The sequence below is a fragment of the Amblyomma americanum genome, chromosome 3 (genome assembly GCF_052857255.1).
Source record: "Amblyomma americanum isolate KBUSLIRL-KWMA chromosome 3, ASM5285725v1, whole genome shotgun sequence".
NCBI classification, from domain to species: domain Eukaryota; kingdom Metazoa; phylum Arthropoda; class Arachnida; order Ixodida; family Ixodidae; genus Amblyomma; species Amblyomma americanum.
Window position 1 is genome coordinate 191,886,022 of NC_135499.1, and position 24,105 is coordinate 191,910,126.

Sequence of the window (24,105 nt, forward strand, 5' to 3'; positions counted from 1 at the left end):
GTGCTTCTCACCCTCCACTCTTAAAATGCACCACTGAACATTAGCCGTGTAATAAATGTAAATGCAATCCACTTTGGACCCTGCCGAAATTAAACGAGTAGATACGGCAAACTTTAAGGCCACAAAAGGCTTGCTAAAGGCTTTCTGTGTATACAAAGAGGTATTCAGACAAGTGTCAAAGCCGAGCAATGCCTAAACCATACCTTATTTTGACTCTGAACTGCGCACAAGTGGACTCCATCAACTTCACACTCAAAGAAAACTTCTCTGGAGATGTTTCATGATATTATATTACCTCCTGCCCATTGGTACATAACACATTGAGTTACTGACAATACATGCAATGTTTATAGCAGAAATAAAAGATAAATAAAAAAGATACATTTGATGTCTACTCCATTAAGCCATCACACATCTTTGTCACTGCCCATGAGGCAGAGAAACAGAACATGACAGTGACTTATAACTGTATTGGCTTCTAAGTACAGTAGACTCCCTTTAAAGAAGTGGAGACATCAAATTTTCCAGATTGTGTTTTCACTCTGGAATGATGCATACGACATTAGTAAACATTCATCACCTCATGGAATTTGTCAGCACTCATTAAGTAATTTATATTTGAATTTTGTTTCCTACATAGTTTCAGTTGCCAGGCAATGGTTGCGACATCACAGTGAGTACGATGTCGCATGAGGCATATAAAAACTGCAATATAACTGCTGCTTTGTACCTTGATTCACTGATGCTCCAGAAGCCGAGATGGCAGCAAGGGAATAAACAGCTATAGTACTGCAGTTTTTGTATGCCTCACATGATCTGGTGCTTACTTGTGACATCACAATCATCTTTCGACTGCTGAAACCGAAATGCAACTGCATGGGAAAATAAATTCAATTATAAATTAGGTACTGACCGTAAATGAATTTCCACGTGGTGATTCATGTTTACTATTATATTTCGCATTTGAAAGTAACAATAAAATGAAAATTTTGGTGCCTCCACCTCTTTAAGATAAACTTGAAGGAACCAGAAAATTTGTTCATCTTAATAATAGTACACCTAAAAAGATAAACGAGCATGCTAAGTGTCCATATATATGTTACATGAAAAAAATGAATAATATATCTTTCTAGAGAGAGGTTAATTGCAAATTGAGCATTTATCACACTTCAAATGAAGTGAGCTGAAGACAGAGCATGAAACAAGCTCACATGATCCTACTCGAAAATGGAATTGGTCTAGTTTTCTTTGCTTCAGTCTCTTTTTTTTCTACTGTATCTCACGGTGGCTGCTATTTGTGTGTTTTCTAAATTTGCTTTTCTTCCTGCTTCAAGCACTTCAAAGGTGCCCAGAAGGATAGCTGTGGGGGTATCTCTTATTTCGCTCCTTCTGCAGCACAGCTGTTATCAACTCCACAAGCAGGCACACCACATGCCTCTCCGTCCACCGCAGGCAATGTGCACGGTGGTGATCTCTGGCTACCTCTGCGCCACGATAATGTGTTGTGGCACCATGTCAGTTGAAAATCCAGCCCCGATCAGTCTCATTCCAAGCTAAAATCAGCAAATAAAGTAAATGACAAAGTGGAGTAAGACTCCGATTGTGGATAGATTTTTAACTGACATGGCGTCACAACACATTATTGTGGCGCCTGGGAGATTTTAAGCCCTAAGTCAATGGACGGGTGCACTTTGCGCATACGAGCCTTATCGTCTTTGGGAGGCAACACGCACCACATGACGGATGTGAACGTGATGCCAAGATCTGATTATGTGAGATCTTGGCATCTCGGTCCAAAAGAATGTGCATCCGCAAGACGGCTTTCCTGCAGCTTTGAGCAAAAGTGAGCAGGCTAAAGAAAAAATATAAAATTCTTCTATGCAAGAAAGTTCACCCCCCCCCCCCCCTTTCAACCAATATAGATGGCTCTAGCCATCTATATTGGATGAAAGGGGGGGGGGGGGGGGGGTGAACTTTCTTGCACAGAAGAATTTTATATATTTTTTCTTTCCTTGTCAGTACCATGCGGATGTATGTCCCATGAGTGGTTTTGCAGGGTCGCTGTGGTTCGCAGTTGCTGCAAAATCTCGTCTTAACCAAGGCACACATGAAACAGTTCATTTTAAGCAGATTTTTGAGTCACATCGGAAATCAAACAAATGGTCTCACACTGTTCATCTTACCAGAGTTCCTCTTAACTGAGTTCATCTTAACAGAAGTAAAAATTGAAAATTGGTTTTTGAGGAAAATAAATGGTGTAGTATCTGCCTTCCATCTCGGTGGACACCTGAACCTCACAGCAACAAATAGGGAGTGAGAGAAAAAAGTTAGGAAGGGGTGCTTGAGTGGAGGGCTTCCCAATAATTTCAATAATTTCCAACACCTAGAGGGTTCACACCTTTCCGGCTCCAAAGCACATATGGTTCCCCCCAGAGATCTTTAATGTGCACTGATTAATGAGCTAGACAGGCAGAGCGGAACGGTGGGTCTAAAAATTTACATGCAGAAAGCCAAAGTAACGTTTAACAGCCTAGCAAAGAAACAGCAGTTCACAATTGGCAGCGAGGTGCTGGAAGTGGTAAAGGAATACGTTTACTTAGGGCAGGTAGCGACAGCTGATCCGGATCATGAGAGGGAAATAACTAGAAGGATAAGAATGGGGTGGAGCGCACATGGCAGGTTCTCTCAGATCATGAACGGCAGTTTGCCAATATCGCTCAAGAGAAAAGTGTACAACAGCTGTATTTTACCGGTGGAGAAATGTGGAGGCTAGCGAAAAGGGTTGTTTAAGTTAAGGACAACGGCAGCGAGCCATGGAAAGAAAAATGATAGGTGTAACGTTAAGACTCTTGACCGGAAGCGCGCAGAGTGGGTGAGGGAACAAACACGGGTTAATGACATCCCAGTCGAAATCAAGAAGAAGAAATGGTCTTGGGCAGGTCATGCAATATGAAGGCAAGATAACCACTGGTCCTTAAGGGTAACGGAGTGGATCGCAAGAGAAGGCAAGCATAGCAGGGGGCAGCAGAAGGTTAGGTGGGCAGATGAGATTAGGAAATTTGCAGGCATAGGGTGGCACAGCTGGCAAAGGACAGGGTTAATTGGAGAGACATGGAGAGGCCTTTGCCCTGCAGTGGGTGTAGTCAGGCTGATGATGATGACGACGACATTGCACAGCACACGGGTGCCTTTTGCGTTTCGCCTCCATTGAAACGCAGCCGCAGCCGGGTTCGAACCCGGTAACTCCAGCTCAGTAGCCGAGCGCCCTAACCACTAAGCCACCGTGGGGGGTAAACGGGAGTCTACTGTACATTGAAAAATTTGAGAGATAAACTTTTGGATGTTTGATGCTGTCAGTCCAAAGGCATTGCTTACCTAGTGGCTTGAGAACCAAGAAGGAGAGGATGTCTGACAGCGAGATGATGCCAACCACATGGTCTTCTTCATCCACTACAACCAATCGATGTACCTAGGACAGTGAAGAAAGTTGGTTCATGCACTGCTCGGAATATAACACAACCTGCCCAACAGTGCATCAAATGAGCACAAGTAGCTTGTGATGTTCTTACCAGTCCTAGACACAAGCATCACATACTTCCACTAAGTTAAAGCCATGAGGGGACAAGTGTTTCTAACAAAATTGTACAATGTATTAAAGCATAGATATCCTCGCAAAAACTTTGCAGTGATGAGGTAACAGATACACCGCCTCATGATAAGGGCTCAATGAACCTGAAATCTGATAAAGAAATAACCCTATAATTGTATCTAGGTAATAACAGCTATAAAAACAACAATTCCAAGTGTTTCCAGAGTCGCATAGAACAATATTCATTAATGAGGTCAGCAGATATGTGCTGCCAGCACTTCTAGAACTGGAAAAAAGGGGAAGTACCTCAGCTTTGACAATCCTCTCCATGACAGCCATCAAAGTGTCATCCAATGTGCACTTCAGCACGCCTTCAAAATACTGCAGACAAAAGAGCACACATCGAGATGGTCAGTTTCCTGTCGATGTCGGGTCCTGTCGCATCACGTTACATCTGCACCACCTTTAGTAAAGAAGCAGCAGCTCATAGGAGTACTCCAGAAGAGCCTGTGCATTTTACACATACAGATAAATGTTTTCACAATTTACAAACACAACAACTACGCCCCATTATCATCCAAGTAACCCACTCTGCTAAAGCATTAAGGAGGGAGGATGCAGGTTTAAAAGTACAAAAAATCTCAAAAGAAAGTTTTTTTTTTCCCCAATCATTGTATCCACTTGTATGCCTTGTTTTCTATGCTGTCCTGGAAGTTTTTAGCTCAAATCCACTGGAAAGAAGTATTGTAAAAAATTTTTTCGTGAACCATGTGGCATTGCATATCTGGGAAACACAAGAAATATCCAAATTTTTCTCCGTTTCGCTTTATGACTAGATGTTCACCTTGTGAAGCAAAATGCTTTGCAACTGTTTTATCTATTTTGACCCAGTTTGTTTTGTTGAACTCACAGAACTGCACTTAATGTAATGACAATCTTGGTCCTTGATGGATAGTAAATTTTTAGTATGGCAGCTTGTTTACACTTTAAACATGTGTGCACTAACTGCCGTGTAAAAAAATGAAATAAAAAAATCTGTTGGGGAAAAAAAATCAAGATTGTCACCACACAGAAAAAAAAATTTGCAGAAAAATTTGTTCGGAAATAATGCTGAAATTTAGTTCATTTAAATTTGAAAGCATTACTTTAGGTGCCTACAACTCAAATCTGCAGTGAAGCTCCACCCACATTAAGGACTGCTGAACAGAATTCTTCTGCAACAAAAAATATAACGTTGTTATAGATTTTGTTGTATCTAAACAAAAAGCTAATCATGAGACAAAATTATATGCTCATGAATTCTGATTTCTCCGGTTTGTTTGATAGAGTCAAACATTAATAATAATAATTGGTTTTCGGGGAAAAGAAATGGCGCAGTATCTGTCTCACATCTGGAGGGACACCTGAACCGCGCCCTCTGTAAGGGAAGGATAAAGGAGGGAGTGAAAGAAGAAAGGAAGGAATAATTTTAACCACCTCTAGATCTTTAACATGCACTGACATCACACAGCACACGGGAGCTTTAGCGTTTTTCCACATTAAAAAGCTGATTTTATTCTATGTTGTAATTGGCGAGCGAAGTAATACGGGACTCCACCGACCGCGGCCAGTGTTACCAAATGCTGGATGGAAATGTATAGCGCAAATAAAGACAAGGACAACTATAACATGCAAAAATATTTTAATAAAAATAGTACATAAAAAAAATTGGTGGTGGTTTAGCTCTGGTTAAGCCTGGAGTGACGCGATAGCTACAGCTGCCCGAGTGGCTGGTCACGTGACCAACCACGTGACGAACCACGAGACCAGCCATGGCGCCGCGCCGCCAGCAGCTGCTCCCCACCACGTGACCAACCACGTGACAGAGTGGCGATGCAGCCACGCCACTGGCGCCACACTGAAGGCTCGAAATGCTACCGTAATGTAGCTATCGCTACAAAATAAGTGTTGGTGTTGAAAGCCGTGTTCCCCCCTTAATGGATACGAGGAGGGAAAAATCACACCCGGTTATCAAAGGTACCTAAAGGTTACATGACGTAATACTAGTTTATGTTGTATTGTGCTCAACTCACCGATATGAAAAGTAAACCAAATTCATTACACATATATAACAGCACAAATTTTTGAGATATACAGAAAATAATATGGGATGGAAGAAGATTTCAAAAAATACTACAGAATAGCAGAACTGAGAATAAAATTTCTACTCAATCACAGGTCAGTGCAGCCTCCCCTCTTCTTTCGTTTATCCAATCAAGCAAGACAAGCAGTCCAAATGAGTTAAAGCAAAAGCTAAAACTTTCAACTTAAGTATCTACAAACTGCCCCATATGTCACTGTTACACAGTCAATTTCCGTGCCTTTTTGCACAACCTAGCATTTGAAACTTCTCCAGTGCTATTTTGCACAAGTTTTTCGGCACTAGATGACTTGAAGGCTTGAAAAATTCATGCTTTGCCAACTATAGTGTCACAAAGCTTGAAAACACTACACTAACCCAAAAGACATTGTGTCACACAATGTGACTGCATATTTCCACTTCCTGCTATCAATTTATCACAGCAACTACATGATAATGTTATTACTGCACCTGTTCCTTAAATTTCCATGATGTGAGTACTCAGAGCAAAAGCCATTTCAGCATACAGATACTAAATAAACAGCACATCCAGTTAGAAACAAAATAAAGATATGCAGCAATTACTTCATTATAAAGACTGCTTGAATAAGACTGTATCAACTATTACAGGGGAACTATAATATACTATTATGCAGTCAACTCCAACAAGTTCCGTAAACTTAAGGCTATAAAAAAGAAAAGGACTGCTCGCACTGGTTGCAAACGAAGTATGTATTAATGAATGCGACCAGAATTTATACGGAAATATAATGAGTGGGAAAATTGAAATGTACGGGTAGATAATTTACCACGCAAAACCAACATCCTTCACACAGTGCATTGGTAAAGAGTGGCTCACCTGATCTCGATGCTCTAGAGCTTTCTTGATTGTAATGTCAAGGTTGTTGTATGTCTTTTCAGCTGCCAAGTTCTGCAAAAATCAGGAAATGGTAATGAACTCAGACGTAGGACCAACATACAATAATACCTAAGCTAAATTTAGAACTAGAACTCTGATTAACTGATGCACAGTTACAATTAAGTCCGCAGAAAATCGGCCCATGTAAAACAACACAAAGGAAAAACCACGTGAACCAATCTTTCTGGCATAAAAAGGCACCATAATGGTAAAGAAGAACAAACAGACAAGACAGAGCCAGAGCATTCAAAATCAAGAATACTGAAAGAAAAGAAAGGGTAATGCTACAAGACAATGAAGCATTTCATTGTCAGGAGATTGAGAAAGAGCATAAGGAAGTAATTATTATCCGCTAATTATTCAAACAGGATTATTCGAACAGGAACAGGAATTATTCAAATAATGAATTCAACTGGAGATCCATTATCAAAAGCCACAGGAAAGGGCATCACTCACAATGACATCGAACTTGGCGTATATGTCGACCACTTTCCCCTGGTCGTTTACCACTGGCAACGCTGATACTCTCCGTTTGATGAACTGGTTCAGTGCCACAATCAGCGGCGTGCTAGGCTTTGTCTGTTGCATAGCCAGGGACGGGACATAGAAAAAAAAAAGAAAGCGAGCACACACTAAGTCAAGTCAGGAAGCGCTTTTGTAACCACGTAGTGTTTTAAAATAAAGTACTCTGTACTTGGTTACAGCTGAGCTAATTATTTTATAGGATATAGGAAAAACACATGAACAAACTCTCAAACATTTCACTAAAAAAAAGAACTGAGTTACACAAAAAATTAACTCTGTAAAGAAAATTTAAAAAACCTGAAGACTGAGGCCAGCAGCATCAAATTACTGTTCTCTGTAAAAACTTTCATCACAAAAGTATATCTTGGCTCATGAGTGGCGTGACCGGAAGCTGTGGATGGGCACTGTGGACGGAAGTTGTGGACAGAAGCTTTGGACAGAGCGTGTCTGCACGAACTGAATAAAAATAATGAAAAGAAAATAGCGGCATAGGTGAGAATTGAACCCGGTCATCCGGCGCGCGAGACGGAAACGCTTCCACTCTGCCACAATGGTTCAACGTTTGGTGTTGAATAAAGGAGAGCCTAGAGAGCACAGGTGTCTCTGAGATGCATCTTCTCAAGATATGTACTAAGGCATATGTGAGCAATTAGGAGCATCTAAATTACAGATCTACATTTCCGGCAAATTAACTCTGCGCTTGGAGTGCAGTTGTAGTGCCATCATGCGGCACCTACTGAACCCCCCGCTCGCAATCTACTGCGCAGATCCAGCAGATGGCACGCGTAGGCGAGATGGCGGACGCGCATGAGGTAAAAGAAATGCTTTTGCATTACTGCACATAAGCAGACTTAAGTGCAACCCTGGAGTTTTTTCTCTGCCTCTTTCTGGCTATGTTCACATTTGTCTGCCAGCAAAAGATGCACTTATCCCTGAGAAAACTGGATTTAACACTCTTCCAGTCGATTCAAACCCGTGACACCCTTACCGAAAAGGACATGTTGCCACTGTTTTGAAGTGAATGGCAGTGCAGCATAGCATCTGCAATTCGGATCCAAAAATTGGTGTCGACTTGCACATTTTGCTTGCAAAATTGGCCAGTGATGGCGACACCTGTATTTTGATTCTTTCTAGCTTATAACAGCTCGGCTTTCAGTGAGAGAATTCTCCTTGTAATTAAAAAATGGTACTCTGTCAATACAGGCCAAACTTCAATTTGTCCTCAGACGTTTAATGCAATAATAATCGTAATGTTTTATTTGATCATCACGTCATACATTATGATGCAGGGGGACCAAAGCAAAAGCTGCCTTTCGATAGCTTGACAGAGCAACGGCACCCCCGTTTTGGCAAAAGCATCCGAAGTGATGCAAAAATATGGCATTATACAGAGAAAAACGAACACTACTCGTGGTGACCACAGAGCACTACAGAGCAATATATAAACAAATTAAACAAGAGCTGCATATTGGCACTTATGTATAAAAAGAATACAACCCTAATCACATGGCAAAAGAAAAACAAAGGATCCTGACAATTTACACAATGCAACGACATGACAAATAAACTTGAAAAGAAAAAATGGGAATAACATAGAATAGCACCAGCATTCAGCAAAGCGACTGGGCTTTCACTGCATAAAAAATAATCACTGAAAGTTTAAGAAACAAAGTAAGCTAAGAGTTTCTGAAAGGTGACATACTGGGGTGTTATGTTCTGGCTGAATAGATCACTAAGTCGTGGAAGCTGGTTTTCCAAAGTTTGTAGCATACATTGTTCGAAATGCTTTGATTTCACACATGTCCTTATTTCTTGTTTCATACCTTTGTCTGCGCCTTTTCAGGCCAGAAAGATTTTGAATAAAGGTTGCTTTATTCAAAAATTCCTGTTTAAGTGTTCGGCTGAGGCGATAGTCAGATTGTTGTTAGTGGAATAATTTTGTGTTCTAAAAATACTTCTCTGGCATGATGTAACCTTGATAATTACTTTACAATCCGCATTGCTTTTTTTTGTAATGCAAGTAATTTGTTGAGATTTTTCTGTGTTGCAGCTCCCCAGATAAGGCTACAATAGTTCAAGCGGGAGTGGAATAAGCAGTGATAAACGAACAACATGTAGCAACATACGTATAAGATGCACAATAATGGACCAAGCACATTTAACCACTCAACTGCATTAATGCCAGGCCAGAACACACCAAGCAAGAACAATAAGGATATGAACGTGAGACCTACCTGTGCACAAGCAACTGCTAAATTTTTAATGCCGAAGTAAATTGACAAACATAGCCAACTGTGAGATAATTTGCAAGGACTACTAAAGATGGTTCCCCAGCATCTATCTGATATATTCACAAAGCCAAAGGGTCCAAGTCCTGAGTATTTAGAATTCCTCTCATACAAACAGATATCCTCACTTAAGTAGCTTGCAAAGCATAGCCTACTTTACAACACACAAACTGCAAGTAAAAATAAATTCGATGAAAATCCCACATTTATATCTTTAAAAAGGTCACATCTGAGGAGCAGATATGACAGAAGGGATCCCTGACATTTTTAATATCAAGACATCTTCCATGCCCTGTGACTGTATAAAAGTTCCACAGGCCTACACTGACAGCCACTGCAGCACCTAATTATTGATAGCTAATTGGAGAGGCTCTAATCAGTCACAGGATGAGAGCAGAGAAACAAAGTGTGGCTAACAAAGCAGTTCTGCATGTGCCTGCAAATTTTAGATAATGTTTAAAAGCTCCAAGGCACCCGACACACTTGGTGAGACACAGGCCGCTACAAAATGTGACCAAATGGTCCAGGGCTTACCGTGGCGATATTTTCATAAGTTCCAATCTTCAACACCCGCAGAGTGTGATCCAAGTAACTGGGATGAGGCAGCTCATAATACTGCGACAGAGATAACAGACAGTGCAATTTTTTTAAATACACAACAATAGCATGAACTAAACGTTGCAGTAAATGCGGCTGTTACAATTCCGCTAGAGTCACAGACAGCAGGATACAAGAGAATTATTATTACATGTCCCAGTCATATATGACATTTGGCAGGAGACAAAAAGAGAAAGCTTTAGCTCAAGACCAACATATTGACCCATCCAAAGCTTTTCTAAAGCGCACAAATGCACTCAGATAGGAACTTTTTTTAAGTGAGGGCACAAATAAACTTTTCTTTAATTGCTCCATTTCAACCTTCTCTTTAAACGCAAAATAATTTACTCAAATCAAAGTTGCAGCCACTGAAAGATAGATTTCATGCGCTTCCACATGTTCAAGACTGATTACAAGAAATAAATCTTCCCGAGTGGTACAGTTATGTAGTTCACATAGATATGATAGATATAAAGCAGATTTATCTGCTATTTCATCTAGGTACTTAAATTCCTGCATTCATAATAAATCACTTTATTTTGTAACCTCACACCACCACGGCATTTTCACAAACCCTATTTCAGAGAGATATGATAGATATAAAGCAGATTTATCTGCTATTTCATCTACTTAAATTCCTGCATTCATAATAAATCACTTTATTTTGTAACCTCACACCACCACGGCATTTTCACAAACCCTATTTTACATAAGCAAATTACAATGCTTGATTTGTACAAGTCCTTGCCGTTGCATTAAAGTATAATACTCTGCATATAAATTACACTGTGCTTCCAACACTAGCAACAATAGTGAATTTGTGACGTCTGGTATTTGCAAGTCTCTCTTCAGTACACTCGGAATCCATCTTCATCCAAAATTAGAAAACGTTGCCCTAATGCAGATGCATAGCATGACTTGGGCTGCTAACAGACAATTTGGCAAGAAAAAAAAAAAAACAAGGTACAACCAGAGTCAGATTTGTGTTCAAAACAAAGTTTGGCAGCTAGTGGAGATGTCATGCCAAGTTCTCTAGCCAGTTATTCATTTTGTTCTGCTCTGCACATGTTTCCAAGAACAACTTGCTTATGATAGACATGAACCTGTACACAGACTTGGGAGCAAGACATGTTCAAAAGGAATGTTGCCTCGCTTTGGCTACATGCCAGAAAGAGACTGAAAGCTTATAATATGCTAAAAGAGAAGTAACTGTAGTAGCAAATTTCTTTCCAGATGTTCAAAAGCCCCAACTGCACGTGCACTACTAGTTTTTTGAGTATGCAGCATGCATGCACACTGCAAATGCATGCTCTGTGCAGCCTATCATTCCCCTCTGTTGTGATAAGCCAGCAATGCAGCTGGAATAACTTTCGAGATGACCTATGCGCTCTCTCCTGGTGCCAGGAGGGGAGGGGGGGGGGGGGGGTGCAGATTTATAGGCAATTCAACTAGTGGATGGAAACGAAAAGGGTAGGGCAGGCGTTCTCAATCCTTTTAGCCTTGGGGAACCCCAAAGGCCTTGAAAAGGTGCTGAGGAACCCTCTGTGCCTTATCTTTCGTCCGTTGCTGCCAAACATGCATGCCAAAAATAGCATGCTGATGCACTGTCCTTCAAAAAGTGTCAAAATTCACTGAATGACTGGTTGTATAGTGGAACAGTCTGCCATAAGCAATTACAGTATGGTTAGTCCCAAAAGGAAGTCAGTAAAGGAGTGATTGGGGGAAGGGAGCTTGCATGGACTTAGGGAATTGGGGAACCCAAAAAGCACTCAAAAGAGCCCAGTATAAGAATCCCTGAGTTTCGTCTTACGTGCACTAACAATTTCTTTATAAAGCATATTAAGGTCACTGCAATTATTCCATCAGAAACGAGGAATCTTCCCCACCTTGCCGCCCCTAAAATCTGCATATGTTGCCAAGCATGCATTCTCTGATGACCACTTACATAGAGAAAGAGGAAGCGCAGAATCCTCTTATGTGTCAGCACATAGAGCACGTTGCCCGTCTGTGGGTCAATGACTGGCAGCCGGTGCACCTTGTTGTGGATCAGCGTAGTTATGGCATCACACAGGCTGCATCAGAAAACCAGCAGTAAAGCATGTGGGCATATAATGTCATGTATAATTCAATAGCTTGACTTCCCGAAGAAAGCAGAATGGTTCTTTCAGATATACAGACAATATCAAACTAAATATTTTTTTTTCCATTGCACAATAGATTTGTTTTTTAATTTTTGCACTCAGCCAAACAAACCGAAAATGGACTGAAGGCTGCTAAGCAAGAAATTTATGCTGCTCACTCTTGCTTATTCTGTACTGGTAAGGTGTTGCCCTCACACTGCTTCTACCTGCCCATTTACGTTATTCTGAACTGCCATGTTAGTTACTTCTGCATTCCAGCAACTGTGACATGGTCTGGGTATCACTTCTAGTACACTGACCAACCTTGAGAGCATGCTGGGATCAAAAACCATGCATGACAAATAATGCCAATGCAATGTAGCCTAACAAATGACCATTTGTTATGCCATGTAGCATAACAAATGTCGATTATGTTACATATGCTACAAATTCAGCCACAGTAATGTGATTATCAACACACGCTCCCAAATTTACCAAAATATTATTAATAGCTCAACCTGCACTCAAAAACGAAGCTGACGGGGCATACATGCTGTATTAACCTTGAATGTCACAAGTTTTGTTTGGGACAAAACTGCCCTTGGTGTTGCCTCACAAAAATGCCATACCATGACATACAAGCAAGGCACGTGTGGTCATATAGCAATAATGGATAAAAATGAAATTAAAATGACCCTAACATAACAAGAACAAGTCAAATAAATCATCATGCTGGTTCTCAGGGTGCATCGTCTTTTAGGGTGTGATAGCATTCCATAAGAGCATGAGGAATGTGAAATGCAATAATCATAACTTGCCCGTGCCTTGACACAATATTAATTCAACTACACAAATAGCAGAAACACACCTTGCATCAGGTCCAATGTGCACCAGTGGCCTTGATGTGTCATTGAGGACTTCTGCACAAAAGGAAAAGAGGCTCTTCAGTGTACATTAACAACAGAGTGAATGTCACTAGAAAAGTGGTAAAAATGAAGAGAGAACATCATGAATGGATACAATGTGGCATACAAAGGAACCCATGCATACCATGTGAACGAAATAACTCAGTGAAAGAGCCAGCTGCTTATAAAACCACATATAATTCATGGTGATGATAACAGTGTGCCTTATCCCAATGCAGTAAAGGTAGTTGAAAACCGAAGTCTGAACTCAATATGACTTACTACGCCACGTCTTGATTTTCTGTTCCTCCAGTTCATCCATTCGCACCTGAAGCAGACACTACACGTCAGTCTCTGAGGCATCCGCATGGCAAGAAGAAAGCCTGAATGCTATGCACTGGAACAAACACAACCAATTTTCCAATAACTCACCAGGGGAGACTTGTAGTAGTTCCTCAGAATGTAAATAAAGTCTGTGATGGTCAGCATCCCTGGAAGCAGGAAGAAAGAAATGCCACTTCTGTAATAGTAGAAATACACTTTCTATGATAGTAATAGTACGGTTGTAGGTAAATATATGGAATTAATGTAATTGCTGTAGATTACATACTTATGCCTGTAGCAAAACAAAAAGAAATTGGGACTGCAATAGTGCAAGCATGTCCCAATCTTTGTAGCAGAGTTAGCAGTACAATGCTTCCTTGATTTTTCTACTATCTCAAATTAACAGAAATAAATAAAATGTTTGCATGCACAGATTCTGTAAAACAGGGTTACCAACTGGAGACAAACATGACAGCTCAAAGTACATCAACCCTGTTACATTGAAATTCCTTTGAGACGCCTCTTCTGCAGCTAAACAATATAAAGGAAAATACACTGATACATTTATCAAATACTCGACTCTCCAAACATACATACTTTGAATTTAGCTCTTAGTAAAGACAAGCTGTACCATTATGTGCCTCAAATACAGCACTGCAGAATGTCCTAGGGGGGCAAACATTAACAGATCCTTGGGAGGAATTCATCTTAGGCAAGCAGATCGTATTCATGGAAGGCCTAAAAGTGGCCAGATCACATAATGCCCAGCAAGAAAATGCTTAGCCACTGAAGCAAACACAGACATGGGCAAAATCTGACCATCGCAAGCAGCATTGCTGCATGGTGATACAGGGCAAAACATCAATACTTCAAACCTTCCACATCCTCAAAACCCGGACACTACTATTAGCTGTGCAGTGTGGTATGCATGACACTACTGTAACAGCTACGTGTCTCCCACTAAACTTACCCCCAACTAGAATACAGTGGAGCACATACCTGGTGTGTAAACAACAGCTGCAAATGGATTACTGTGGCTGGCATAGCTACGTTCTTCCTCAAAGCAGCTGTGTATTCATAACTTTCATTTTCCATTTACTTTAGTTTTTCAGATATTAGAGCGAGAGACATACCAATAAACTCCTGCTTGGCGCTGTCCCAGAGAGGAGCTGCTCTCACACCATTGCTCACAAGGGCAAAGAAGGCCTTCTTAACCTGTAAACAAGAGGCACACCTTTGTAGTATGCACATGTAATGAAGCTGTATGTTGTTCTGACTTTCATCAATACAAAGAATGATCCTGGCAGCATACATTGACTACACACTCAGACTACAGGCTACAGACTACACAGGCATACACAGTCATTTCCAATGCTTTATGACTGTGGCAGTCAACTGAAATGCAAACCACTGTTAGAACACCTGCAAATAGATTAACACATGCATTCTAGTGAGAGGCACTCGGCAAAGCAATTTCATTATCTGCTCCATAGTCCCCAAGACCGTACACAGAGCAAGAATTGCTGCAATCTTGAAGGCCCACTATGAAAAGGATTCTGCTTCAAGACTTTGCCTACAATGGGAGACAAGTGCATATGAAAGTGATGGGAATGGCCAAGAGCATTTTGGAGCAGGCTATGTAGCAGGTGAGAATTCAATTTGGAGCAGCTTCCTCATGAATTGTTCCAAGAGCCCTAAAGCAAGAATGCCACAGTTTAAAAAATGACCACATGCTGCACAAAGATTTGAGAGGTGCAGAATTGTAGGCAGCTGTCTTTGCCAGCACTGAGTATATCGTTTTAAATGTGCCCCATTTCTCTTATTGTGTACGTAACAAATTAAAATACGCGAAATTTCATATTGTTGACATTAGTGCAAATTTTTCTGTGAAAAAGTAGCACAGAATGTTAAGAAACGCCCATTTCAGCTGTTTTCTGTAATATCCCTTTAGCATGGCTTCTTTTTAAAAAATTAAAACAAGCCCACCAGATTTAAAAATAGGCACGCTACTGCACTCCTACATTGCGATGTTAGCACTCCAAAACACGCTCCGGTTGAATGAACTTGGTTAGGGAAAGCCATAACGAATAAAGAGGCCACCTCAGTCACAGCAATCGTCTGGGGATGAGCATGGTCACTTTGTTTCCTTGAAGTTATGATACTGCAGCAAGCATGAGTGTCGTTGCATGGCATGGCATAGGTCAGTGTCTAGGCACTGCACAGCTTTACAGGAGGCTATGGCATGTTTCTTGCAGTCCAACATGGGCGCATCTCTTGCGACAAAGCATTTTATTGCACATGTGTGGTCCTTGTCTCAAGGAGCACTGCTACCTTCCTTAGCTGCTGGGTTCAGCTTTGCTGTGCGCTTCCCAAGTGTTCTGCTGCTTCTTCCTCAAGTGCTGGCCACAAAGAGACTCAGTTTGGGCTTCCTCACACCATAACATATAATTCAAGCCCGTGTGGCGGAAGTTGTCCAGCAATGACACAGGTTCGATACCATGCATACACAATGTGGTCACTGTATGCCAACCAACAGAGAATGCCACCCCATTATTGGAAGTGGCTCAATTCAGGTACAACTCCTAATTTTATGAACCAATTCTTCATACTGAAGTTTTGAACTAACGCAGTCTATTGTACAAACAAATCAGAAGCTCGGATGTTGACGGCGCTGTTACAGCGAGCGAGAAGAAATCCGGTCCATGGAATTGAGTTTTGTTGGCTGGAGCATGTCCAGAAACTTTCTTGGAGTCCTACACTGACTTTACGGGACACCTGACGGTGCTGTACAAAAGCCCTGTAAATCTAGTGGGGTGCTACTAGATGTCATGATGAGCGACAGGCAGCCGGGCGCTGCCATTAGTGCAACTATAATGTCACATCATGAGTATAGTTCTGGTAGTGGCAAAAGTCGTTTGAATAACTGCATAAGCTCCTTAGCCATGGGTATTAGTTTCGAACTACTGCTGTATCTTTCTGTCGGTGGTTCCGGGGTCACTCACTGTGTCTTTCCTGAAGTAAACAAATCAGGTGTCAATGTGCGACATATTTTCCTTGGGGAGGTCCCAACCTGTCTTCCTTAATTTTTTTTTTTCATTGGGCGCCGGCGTGTACAAGTTGATGGGGAAGAGGAGGAGAGTCATTTTTAATCACCAGCGATATCTTTGGTTTAATGACGATAGCTCAAATATTTTTGAGGCAAAAAGATGAGCGATGAAATGCCTATCACTTCTCCATTTTTCTTGATCACAGTGAAAATTGTTTCATGGTCCCTTTAACATGCATATTGGCACATTACATTATGCAGCACACACAGCAGCAAGCTGCATGCTGCTTAAAAAAAAAAAAATGATCGCTTCGTACAGGACCTTTCACCGAAGTAGTGCACAAATGAATAACTCTCAAACCGAGTTGGCACCCCTGATAAAAGTCAGACATATGAAGGAACCTGTAGAGAGAATTGTTCATAAGCAGTCAAGCAGAAATCTTACCAGTAGTTCTGTGTCGAAAACAACAAGTTTGGCACTGACAGGAATGAGATCGTAGCAGCGGTAATACTTGAAAAACTTTACAAACAGCATGTTCTCATCTTCACCTGCAGCAGAAAACAAAGAAAAAAAAACAGCATTCAGTTGCAAATGCAGACATTTTCTCAAACCAAGAGGCACTAGTACCATGCTCACTGCTTCTATAAAATGTCTGAGGAATAATGAACAGCACTTCGGCAAAGCTTCAAATTTTAAAGCCCAAGTCTGAGGGCCTTCTGAGGTTGCTGTATCCCAATGAAACTTGTACTGCAGGTTCTCCTCCCCCTCGTGACCATTCATGCTAAATTAAACAGACATTAAGCACTTAAGTTCTGCATAAATTAACGTCAAAGTTGTCCATACTACGACCTAGCTCTGTTTTGGCAATTTCTGAGGGCAACCCTGTGAACTCCGTGTCACAAATATCACCCACCTGCCCATACATGCTCCATGTTTGTTGGACAAAAAAGAAAAACATCACGCTTGTTTTTTGACAATACGAATACTTCATGAACATGTGTTGTGTTGAGTTTAGTGGCGCATAAGCAACTAAGGCTATCATGCGCTAAGCTCAAGGTATAAGAAATTGTTTTCTGTAGATTTTTACAAAGGTATAAAGAATATGGCAGTGTAGAATGCCTAAAAGGTTATACCCTTCTGCCCAGTATTGAGAGCAAAACAAGATTCACAAATGGCCAAAATTAAGGGTTTCAAAGGAGGCTGGGTACCCTCATCAGCCGTCCTTGGCTGGGCAAGGACTGGAGGCCCCCAACCAATCAAAATAAAAAACCTCAGCCTTTTTCTGAGGAATGAGAAAGTGGCAGAGGTGTATCAGGCAAAGTACTGGGTCATGTTTTACATATTTTTAAGAACACCAGCTTCTGTTAAAAATCTGAAAATGCCAAACATGTCCACAATTGCATTTTTACCTAAAAGCAGTGATGGATGAAAAGGAATGCATTGGTTATAAAACGGAGAGAAGCACTTTTTCCGTAGCTTTTCCAGTTTCGAACATGAAATTAAAATGTGACTGACTGTAAGTTCATCTCCACATGCACAAACTGGTTTGTCTTCTTTTGTTAGCAGAAAGTTGTGTGTAATGTGTGTGTGGCCTATACGGAGACGGCAGATAATTACTTCGTTGAAACGTTTCTGGTGCGCACATGACTTCCATTCACCGAGCACTGGTTTTATTAAGTGTAGCTTGTTATTTACTTTGCTGTCCCATGTGGACTGCCAAATTTTCCTTGCCTTACATTGTAGTAATTTCATGGAATCTTTATAGGGCACGTTTACATTCTTTATTTGCTTGCCACAAGCTTGAGCAACGCACAAATCTGCTCTTTCATTGCCCTTTATGCCGACATGACTTGGTACCCAGCAGAGTCTTATATTTTGTCCTTGAGCTGTGGCTGTTGTAATGTTGTGTATGAGGTCGCCAAGCAGCGGGGTTATTGCATTTCTAGAATGAAGGACTGGGAGCACACTTAGCGAGTCTGTGTAAATAATACTGTTGGCGAGGTTCTCATTTACTATCTTTTCTAAGGCTACACAGATAGCGTAGCATTCTGCCGTGAAGATAGAAGCACACTGTGGAAGTGTTACTATTTTATTCCAATTTCCCTGTACCACTGCACTTCCAACGTAAACGTATGTTTTTGAACCATCTGTATAAAAGGCTGAGTAATTACTGTACTTTTCTTCAAGTGTAAGGAATTCTTGTATTATATGTTCTTGCAGAATTTGTTTTTTACGGAAATCTGTAAGAGTGAGATCGCAGATTTCTGGAAAGTTGTACCATGGCGGAAGTGTACCTTGCCTTCGAGAAATGCTTGGCAATATGTCTATTACGCCGAGGTTCTGGCACATGTCTTCAAATCGCAAGAGCAGTGGACGGGTAGCTTGCTGTTTATTGTTAAAGAGTACTCTAGATGGGCACTCTGTAGCGATGATGTAACAAATATGTTTGTGTAGTGAACAGATTTTTAGAATGTACGAGCATGTGAGCATGGCTCTTCTGCCTGTAAGTGACGGCTCGACTGATTTCAACATAAAGACTGTTTATAGGTGACGTCCTGTAAGCACCAGTTGAAAGGCGTAAACCTAAATTGTGCACTGGGTCGAGTCGTTTCAAATGCGATGGCCTTGCTGAACAATATACTATACTGCCATAGTCTAAGCAGGAACGTACCACAGAGCGGTAAATTTTCAGAAGGCTTGCCCTGTCAGAACTCCAATGTTTATGTGAAAGGACTTTGAGTATATTCAGTGATCGGGAAGATTTCTTTTTTAATGCATTAATATGAGGCAGGAAAGTGAGTTTTTTGTTAAATGTTATACCTAAAAATTTGTGCTCATTTTTTACGTGCAACTCAGTTTCATTCAAATGCAGGGTTGGATCTGCCTGTAATCCTCGTTTGAGTGAGAAAATAATGGCTACTGTTTTCTGCTCAGAAAACCAGAAGCCATTTCTGTCTGCCCATAATGCCAGTTTGTTAATTGTTAATTGTGTTTGTCTTTCACATGTTGACATATTGGAGGATGTGCAAGCTATCTGGAGGCCATCTACATAAAGTGAATACATAACAGACCTCAGTACTATTTTGCTAAGAGAATTTCTTTTTACAATAAAGAGAGTTGTGCTTAAAATACACCTTTGAGGCACTCCATTTTCTTGAAAAAAAAATTCCTCGAAAGGGTTGAGCCTAGGAAGATATTAAATGAACGGTTAGACAAAAAGTCTTTAAGGGAGTTCAGCATTCTGTCACGGATGCCGAGCTCAGCTAAGTCCTGAAGAATCCCGAACCTCCATGTTGTATCATAAGCTCTTTCTAAATGCTGACCGCAACGGCTTCAAGTTTTGTTTTGATTTTGATTTCTCGAGCAGGGACGCCGCTTTGAACGACAATCGCGACGCCTCCTGAGAGTCTATTTGCCTGCTCGCGATCACGTCTAGAAGTTTTGTAATGTTTCAGGATATTCATATGTTGTGGACCTAGATTGCTTTCCTGAAGACATAAGGCTACGGGCAACGCTGACCCTAAAATATCTGTTATGTCACTGCAATTCCTTAACAGGCCTCTACAGTTCCACTGAACTAAAAAAGCCATCTTTTGGGGTGGGAAGTTTATAAGGTTTATTTATGTTTTGGACCCGTTATGAGGGGCCTGTTTTTTTTTCTCGAGAGAGAGCTGTTCCGCCACCGCTGTAAAGGAAGTGGAGTGGGAGTTGTATCCATCACTTCACCAGAGGCACTGGAGGGCTGCGGAGAAGCCGCGGTTGTGTTAGTTTCAAGCCTCCCCCGACGGGGGGAAGTCCTGCGGGATGCCGACCCATGGACCGGCGCTCCCTGCTTTGAGGGTTGCAGAGCAGCCTTCGCTGTCCCTGCCTGGGGCGTGTAGTGCCCTGCCATCGGCTTGGTGGAAGCGGCCTCGGCAGGTGCCAGAGTTCTGTGTGGTGCTACGCCCCCGCACACCACATCAGCGAAGTTAGGTTTTGCTGTGAAGGAGAATGTGTTGGTAAGCACAAAACGCCTCCTTGCTTCTTTAAATGAAATGTTTTCTTTGGTCTTTATAGAGATGATTTCTTTTTCCTTTTTCCAGGAAGGACACGCTCTGCAGTACGCAGCGTGGTCTCCTTCGTAGTTTGCGCAATGCAGTGCTGCGTCACAATCCTCAGAATGGTGGTCCGAGACGCATTTCGCGCAGGTTTTGCGGTCGCGGCAAGTCTGTGAGCGGTGGCCAAACTCTTAACAATTGAAACATCGGCGGGGATTGGGTATATAATGTATGACGTTGACTTTCAAGTATCCAACTTCGATCGTTTCGGGCAAAGTGCTGGTGCTAAATGTGAGGACCATGTGTTTGGTATCTATTTCTTTGTTATCCTTGCGGAGTTTGATTCGATGAATGTCAATTACAATTGCATTCAGGTTGGTGAGCCCTTGAAGCATTTCGGCTTCTGTTAAATGGATGAAGTCACTTTCTGAGATAACGCATCGGACTGTGTTAAGGGATCAGTGGGGAGTCACGGAGACAGTGATGTCCCCTATGGAAACAATGCTTGAAAGTTTCGAGCACTAGATGCTCTCGTGCAATTCAAGAAGTAGGTCACCGCTGGCCATTTTTGATACCTTGTAGCCAGGGCCCAAGGCATCTGTTAAGCATTTGGACACAAGAAATGGTGATATTAATCGGGCTTGCTTTTGTTCGCATTCACTGTGGATAACATGAAACTTTGAAAATGTTTGTTTCTTTTTAGGGAAAAAATCTTCTGCTTCGTTCCGCCCTCTTTTTAGAGAGCGATCAGGTTTGAAAAGGGGTGGAGCAATAAAAAATTTTGTTTTTCGGTCATGGTGCCAGCCACCCACCATGGAGCCCAACTAGGGGACGGAACAGGAGCTTGCTAGCAAGCACTGCCCACGCCAGCTGTACCCCCTAACTATAACCAAATATGACACAACACAGGGCAGTTGGCCACACAAGGTTAACCCTCGCCGCCTATGAAAAGTAAAAAAACCGAGAAGAGAGGAGGAGACAGGAAAGTTGTAAGATAGATGATAGGAAAGTGAAAGACAGAGGAGAGGACAGGAAAAGGCGACTGCCGATTTCCCCCGGTCGGGTCAGGCCGGAGGTGCCGTCTACAGGGGCCAAAGTGGTGTGTTGCCTCCGCCGAGGGGCCTTAAAGGTCCAAACGCTCGGCATCAGCTCAACCACCAGGATCCCCTTTTCCCTGGACACGGCGATGCCATGCACAGTGAAGCGCGGGTGCTCGGGTCCGTGGTGATGCATCGTTCACCATCATCCCCCTGGGGGGATGTCCCTGCGGATGCTCGGGAACCCGTGGTGTCGCCACTCACCAATGCCTGCAAGCTGCAGACGCCCCCCTGCGGGGAATACTTCATGAACAGAATTGCTACTCGCAGCAGCTATTTTAGCCATTTGACATACGCATGGGGTTTTGTTGATTCAATACCTGTAATGTGACTGCATGGAAATAAGTGCCTAAAGCGGTGCAAATTTTTGGTTCCAGTTTCCTGTTATTTGCCGTTTCGTTATAGCTGTATTTGGAATATTTAAGGAAATATAATAAAATCATCAAACTCAAGATAAAAAAAATCTCCTAAACTGCTTTTTAAGGTTTGAGCTTTCCCTTTCCAGTCAGGGCTATACTCGTGGCAAATAAAAATAAACATTTTTTATATACTACTACAGCATGCAGTTGCGAGACGATGAGGGTGTTGTACTGCTGTGGTACTATTGATGTTGACAGCAATGTTACAGCTAGCACTGGGGTGACCTGGTTTTTGTGTGTTCTCCGACCGTGGACTGCCGCGTATACTGCTCTGTTAACTCCCATAATAATATGTATATGACAACAACATCTTACAGTCACTTACAACATCTTACAGGTCCAGCTTTGGCATGGATAATTCTAAAATGGGCCGATAAAGAAGCGTCGAGTGACATCAAGGCTTCTAGAAAAGGAACACATGCTCTCAAAAATGGCATGCTCATTATGCTCTGCAAAGACCTATGGCAAGAGGAATGTTACAAAAAGTGAGTAGCAAGCTGCCTCAATGCTGTCAGGGCCTTTTAGAAATATTTAACTAGTCCACACATATGTGCACGACAGCAATTATACTATTTTTATGAAGAGGAAAATGATTATATAAGCAAATAAAATGTCGTAAAATAATAAATGCACAGGCCACTTCATCTTTGGATTTCAGGTAGGTTAGCAATTTGGACTGCACTTTTTCAACAATACCATACTAAGAATAGAGACTAAGGCACCTGCGAAAAAACTGTCTTAGCATGAGATCATGCGTAGTCATGAGAAATTTTTTTTAATGTCAAGGAAATTTAGGAACCTTAGAGGCTGCTTGCAAAAATGAAATCATGATGCTTAAAACTAGCCTTTCATTTGTTGTGATAAGAAAAGGGGCACCAGGAACCATCTGTATACCATGCTGGTCAACTCACTGAAAAAATTCTTTAAAAGTTCAAAGAAAAAACACCCCTCTATTAGCCTTTTCATTATGCTGTAACTGATCCACACACCGACATTTAACCGTAATTAATCCCCACTTAGATTTTGCATAAGTATGTTTTATATGCTTAACTTATGCAACATGTCTGACCCACAGAATACACAAAACCTCGCATATGTGTAAACTCAGCTGTTTGCACTCAAGGTAAAGAATTAATGACCTACATAAAACAAGTGATATTGCAGCAATGCTTTTCTTAATAGTTGCTTAGTATTATATTGCAGCTATAGCTTCAAAACAAAGCTTCAAGTACCAGTGAAAAATTAGTTTCAATTAAAAAGCCAAAGCACTCATACCACAGCTAGCTTGAAAATGTAGTCTCCATTATTGCAGTCTTCATCGATTCCTTGTGCTATCTATCATCCACTGAGAGTGCATGCTTCTTCAAAAATTAGGTAAAGCATGACCAAACACACAATGACTCGTGCCTCTCAAATATTTTCATAAATTGACATTCTCAGCTTCAGGGCAATAATGAACTAAGAATAAACTTGTGCTTTTACGAAGAAGGATTGCAAAATTTGTAACAGGTTCTTGAAGGGCCAGCTTGTTCTTGTCTCTGCCACAAGCTCCCCTTGGACTGCTAGTAGCTCACTGTGGTGGCTCAGTGGCTATGGTGTTTGGCTGGTAAGGCCAATGTTATGGGTTCAATCCCAGCTGCAGTGGCTACATTCTGATGGAGCCCTCCACTATGGCATGCCTCACAACCCATGCTGTTCTTAGCCACACAAAAATCCAGCTCTCAACTACTAACAGCCTGAATGTCCTTGTTACATCTACTGGTGTAAAAGTCGGTCATCCCCTAAATTTTTCTCAATGTCTTTCGCACAATAGAGTGCATGTAACACAAGTTTTTCTAATCAGTACTAATTAATTAAGCACATGACACTCAGGCTCTTGTAACAACAGATATATGGTGCAAAATTACTGTCTGCACCTTTCTACAAAGTTCAGTCAGTGATGTACAACGGCATGGTTCTTGAGAAAGCTTTGATCAAAATGACCACAACTTATGAAAAATCAGAAATGCAACCAATTAACAGACTAGAAAACATGGCAATCCTATTCATCTGAGCATCTGTTAGCATGTTTCCTAGCTTCCAGTATCCTAATAATTATCTGTTGCTTATATATAAATAA

The 24,105-nt window shown here is 41.5% G+C and overlaps 1 protein-coding gene across 7 annotated transcripts in view; it reads right to left on the reverse strand.

The window, feature by feature from the left end:
• Window positions 1-24,105, reverse strand: part of LOC144125713 (5'-AMP-activated protein kinase subunit gamma-1-like) — a 261,476-nt gene that overhangs the window by 3,278 nt on the left and 234,093 nt on the right. For all 7 annotated transcript variants that reach the window (XM_077659350.1, XM_077659349.1, XM_077659353.1 and 4 more), the window contains 11 exons: window positions 16,878-16,981; window positions 14,520-14,601; window positions 13,495-13,553; window positions 13,345-13,390; window positions 13,026-13,077; window positions 11,983-12,109; window positions 9,975-10,055; window positions 7,084-7,206; window positions 6,568-6,639; window positions 3,896-3,970; window positions 3,376-3,469 (listed from right to left, as the gene is read on the reverse strand). In XM_077659350.1, the coding sequence (XP_077515476.1) occupies window positions 3,376-3,469; window positions 3,896-3,970; window positions 6,568-6,639; window positions 7,084-7,206; window positions 9,975-10,055; window positions 11,983-12,109; window positions 13,026-13,077; window positions 13,345-13,390; window positions 13,495-13,553; window positions 14,520-14,601; window positions 16,878-16,981 (915 nt within the window). The remainder of the gene's footprint in view (window positions 1-3,375; window positions 3,470-3,895; window positions 3,971-6,567; window positions 6,640-7,083; window positions 7,207-9,974; window positions 10,056-11,982; window positions 12,110-13,025; window positions 13,078-13,344; window positions 13,391-13,494; window positions 13,554-14,519; window positions 14,602-16,877; window positions 16,982-24,105) is intronic.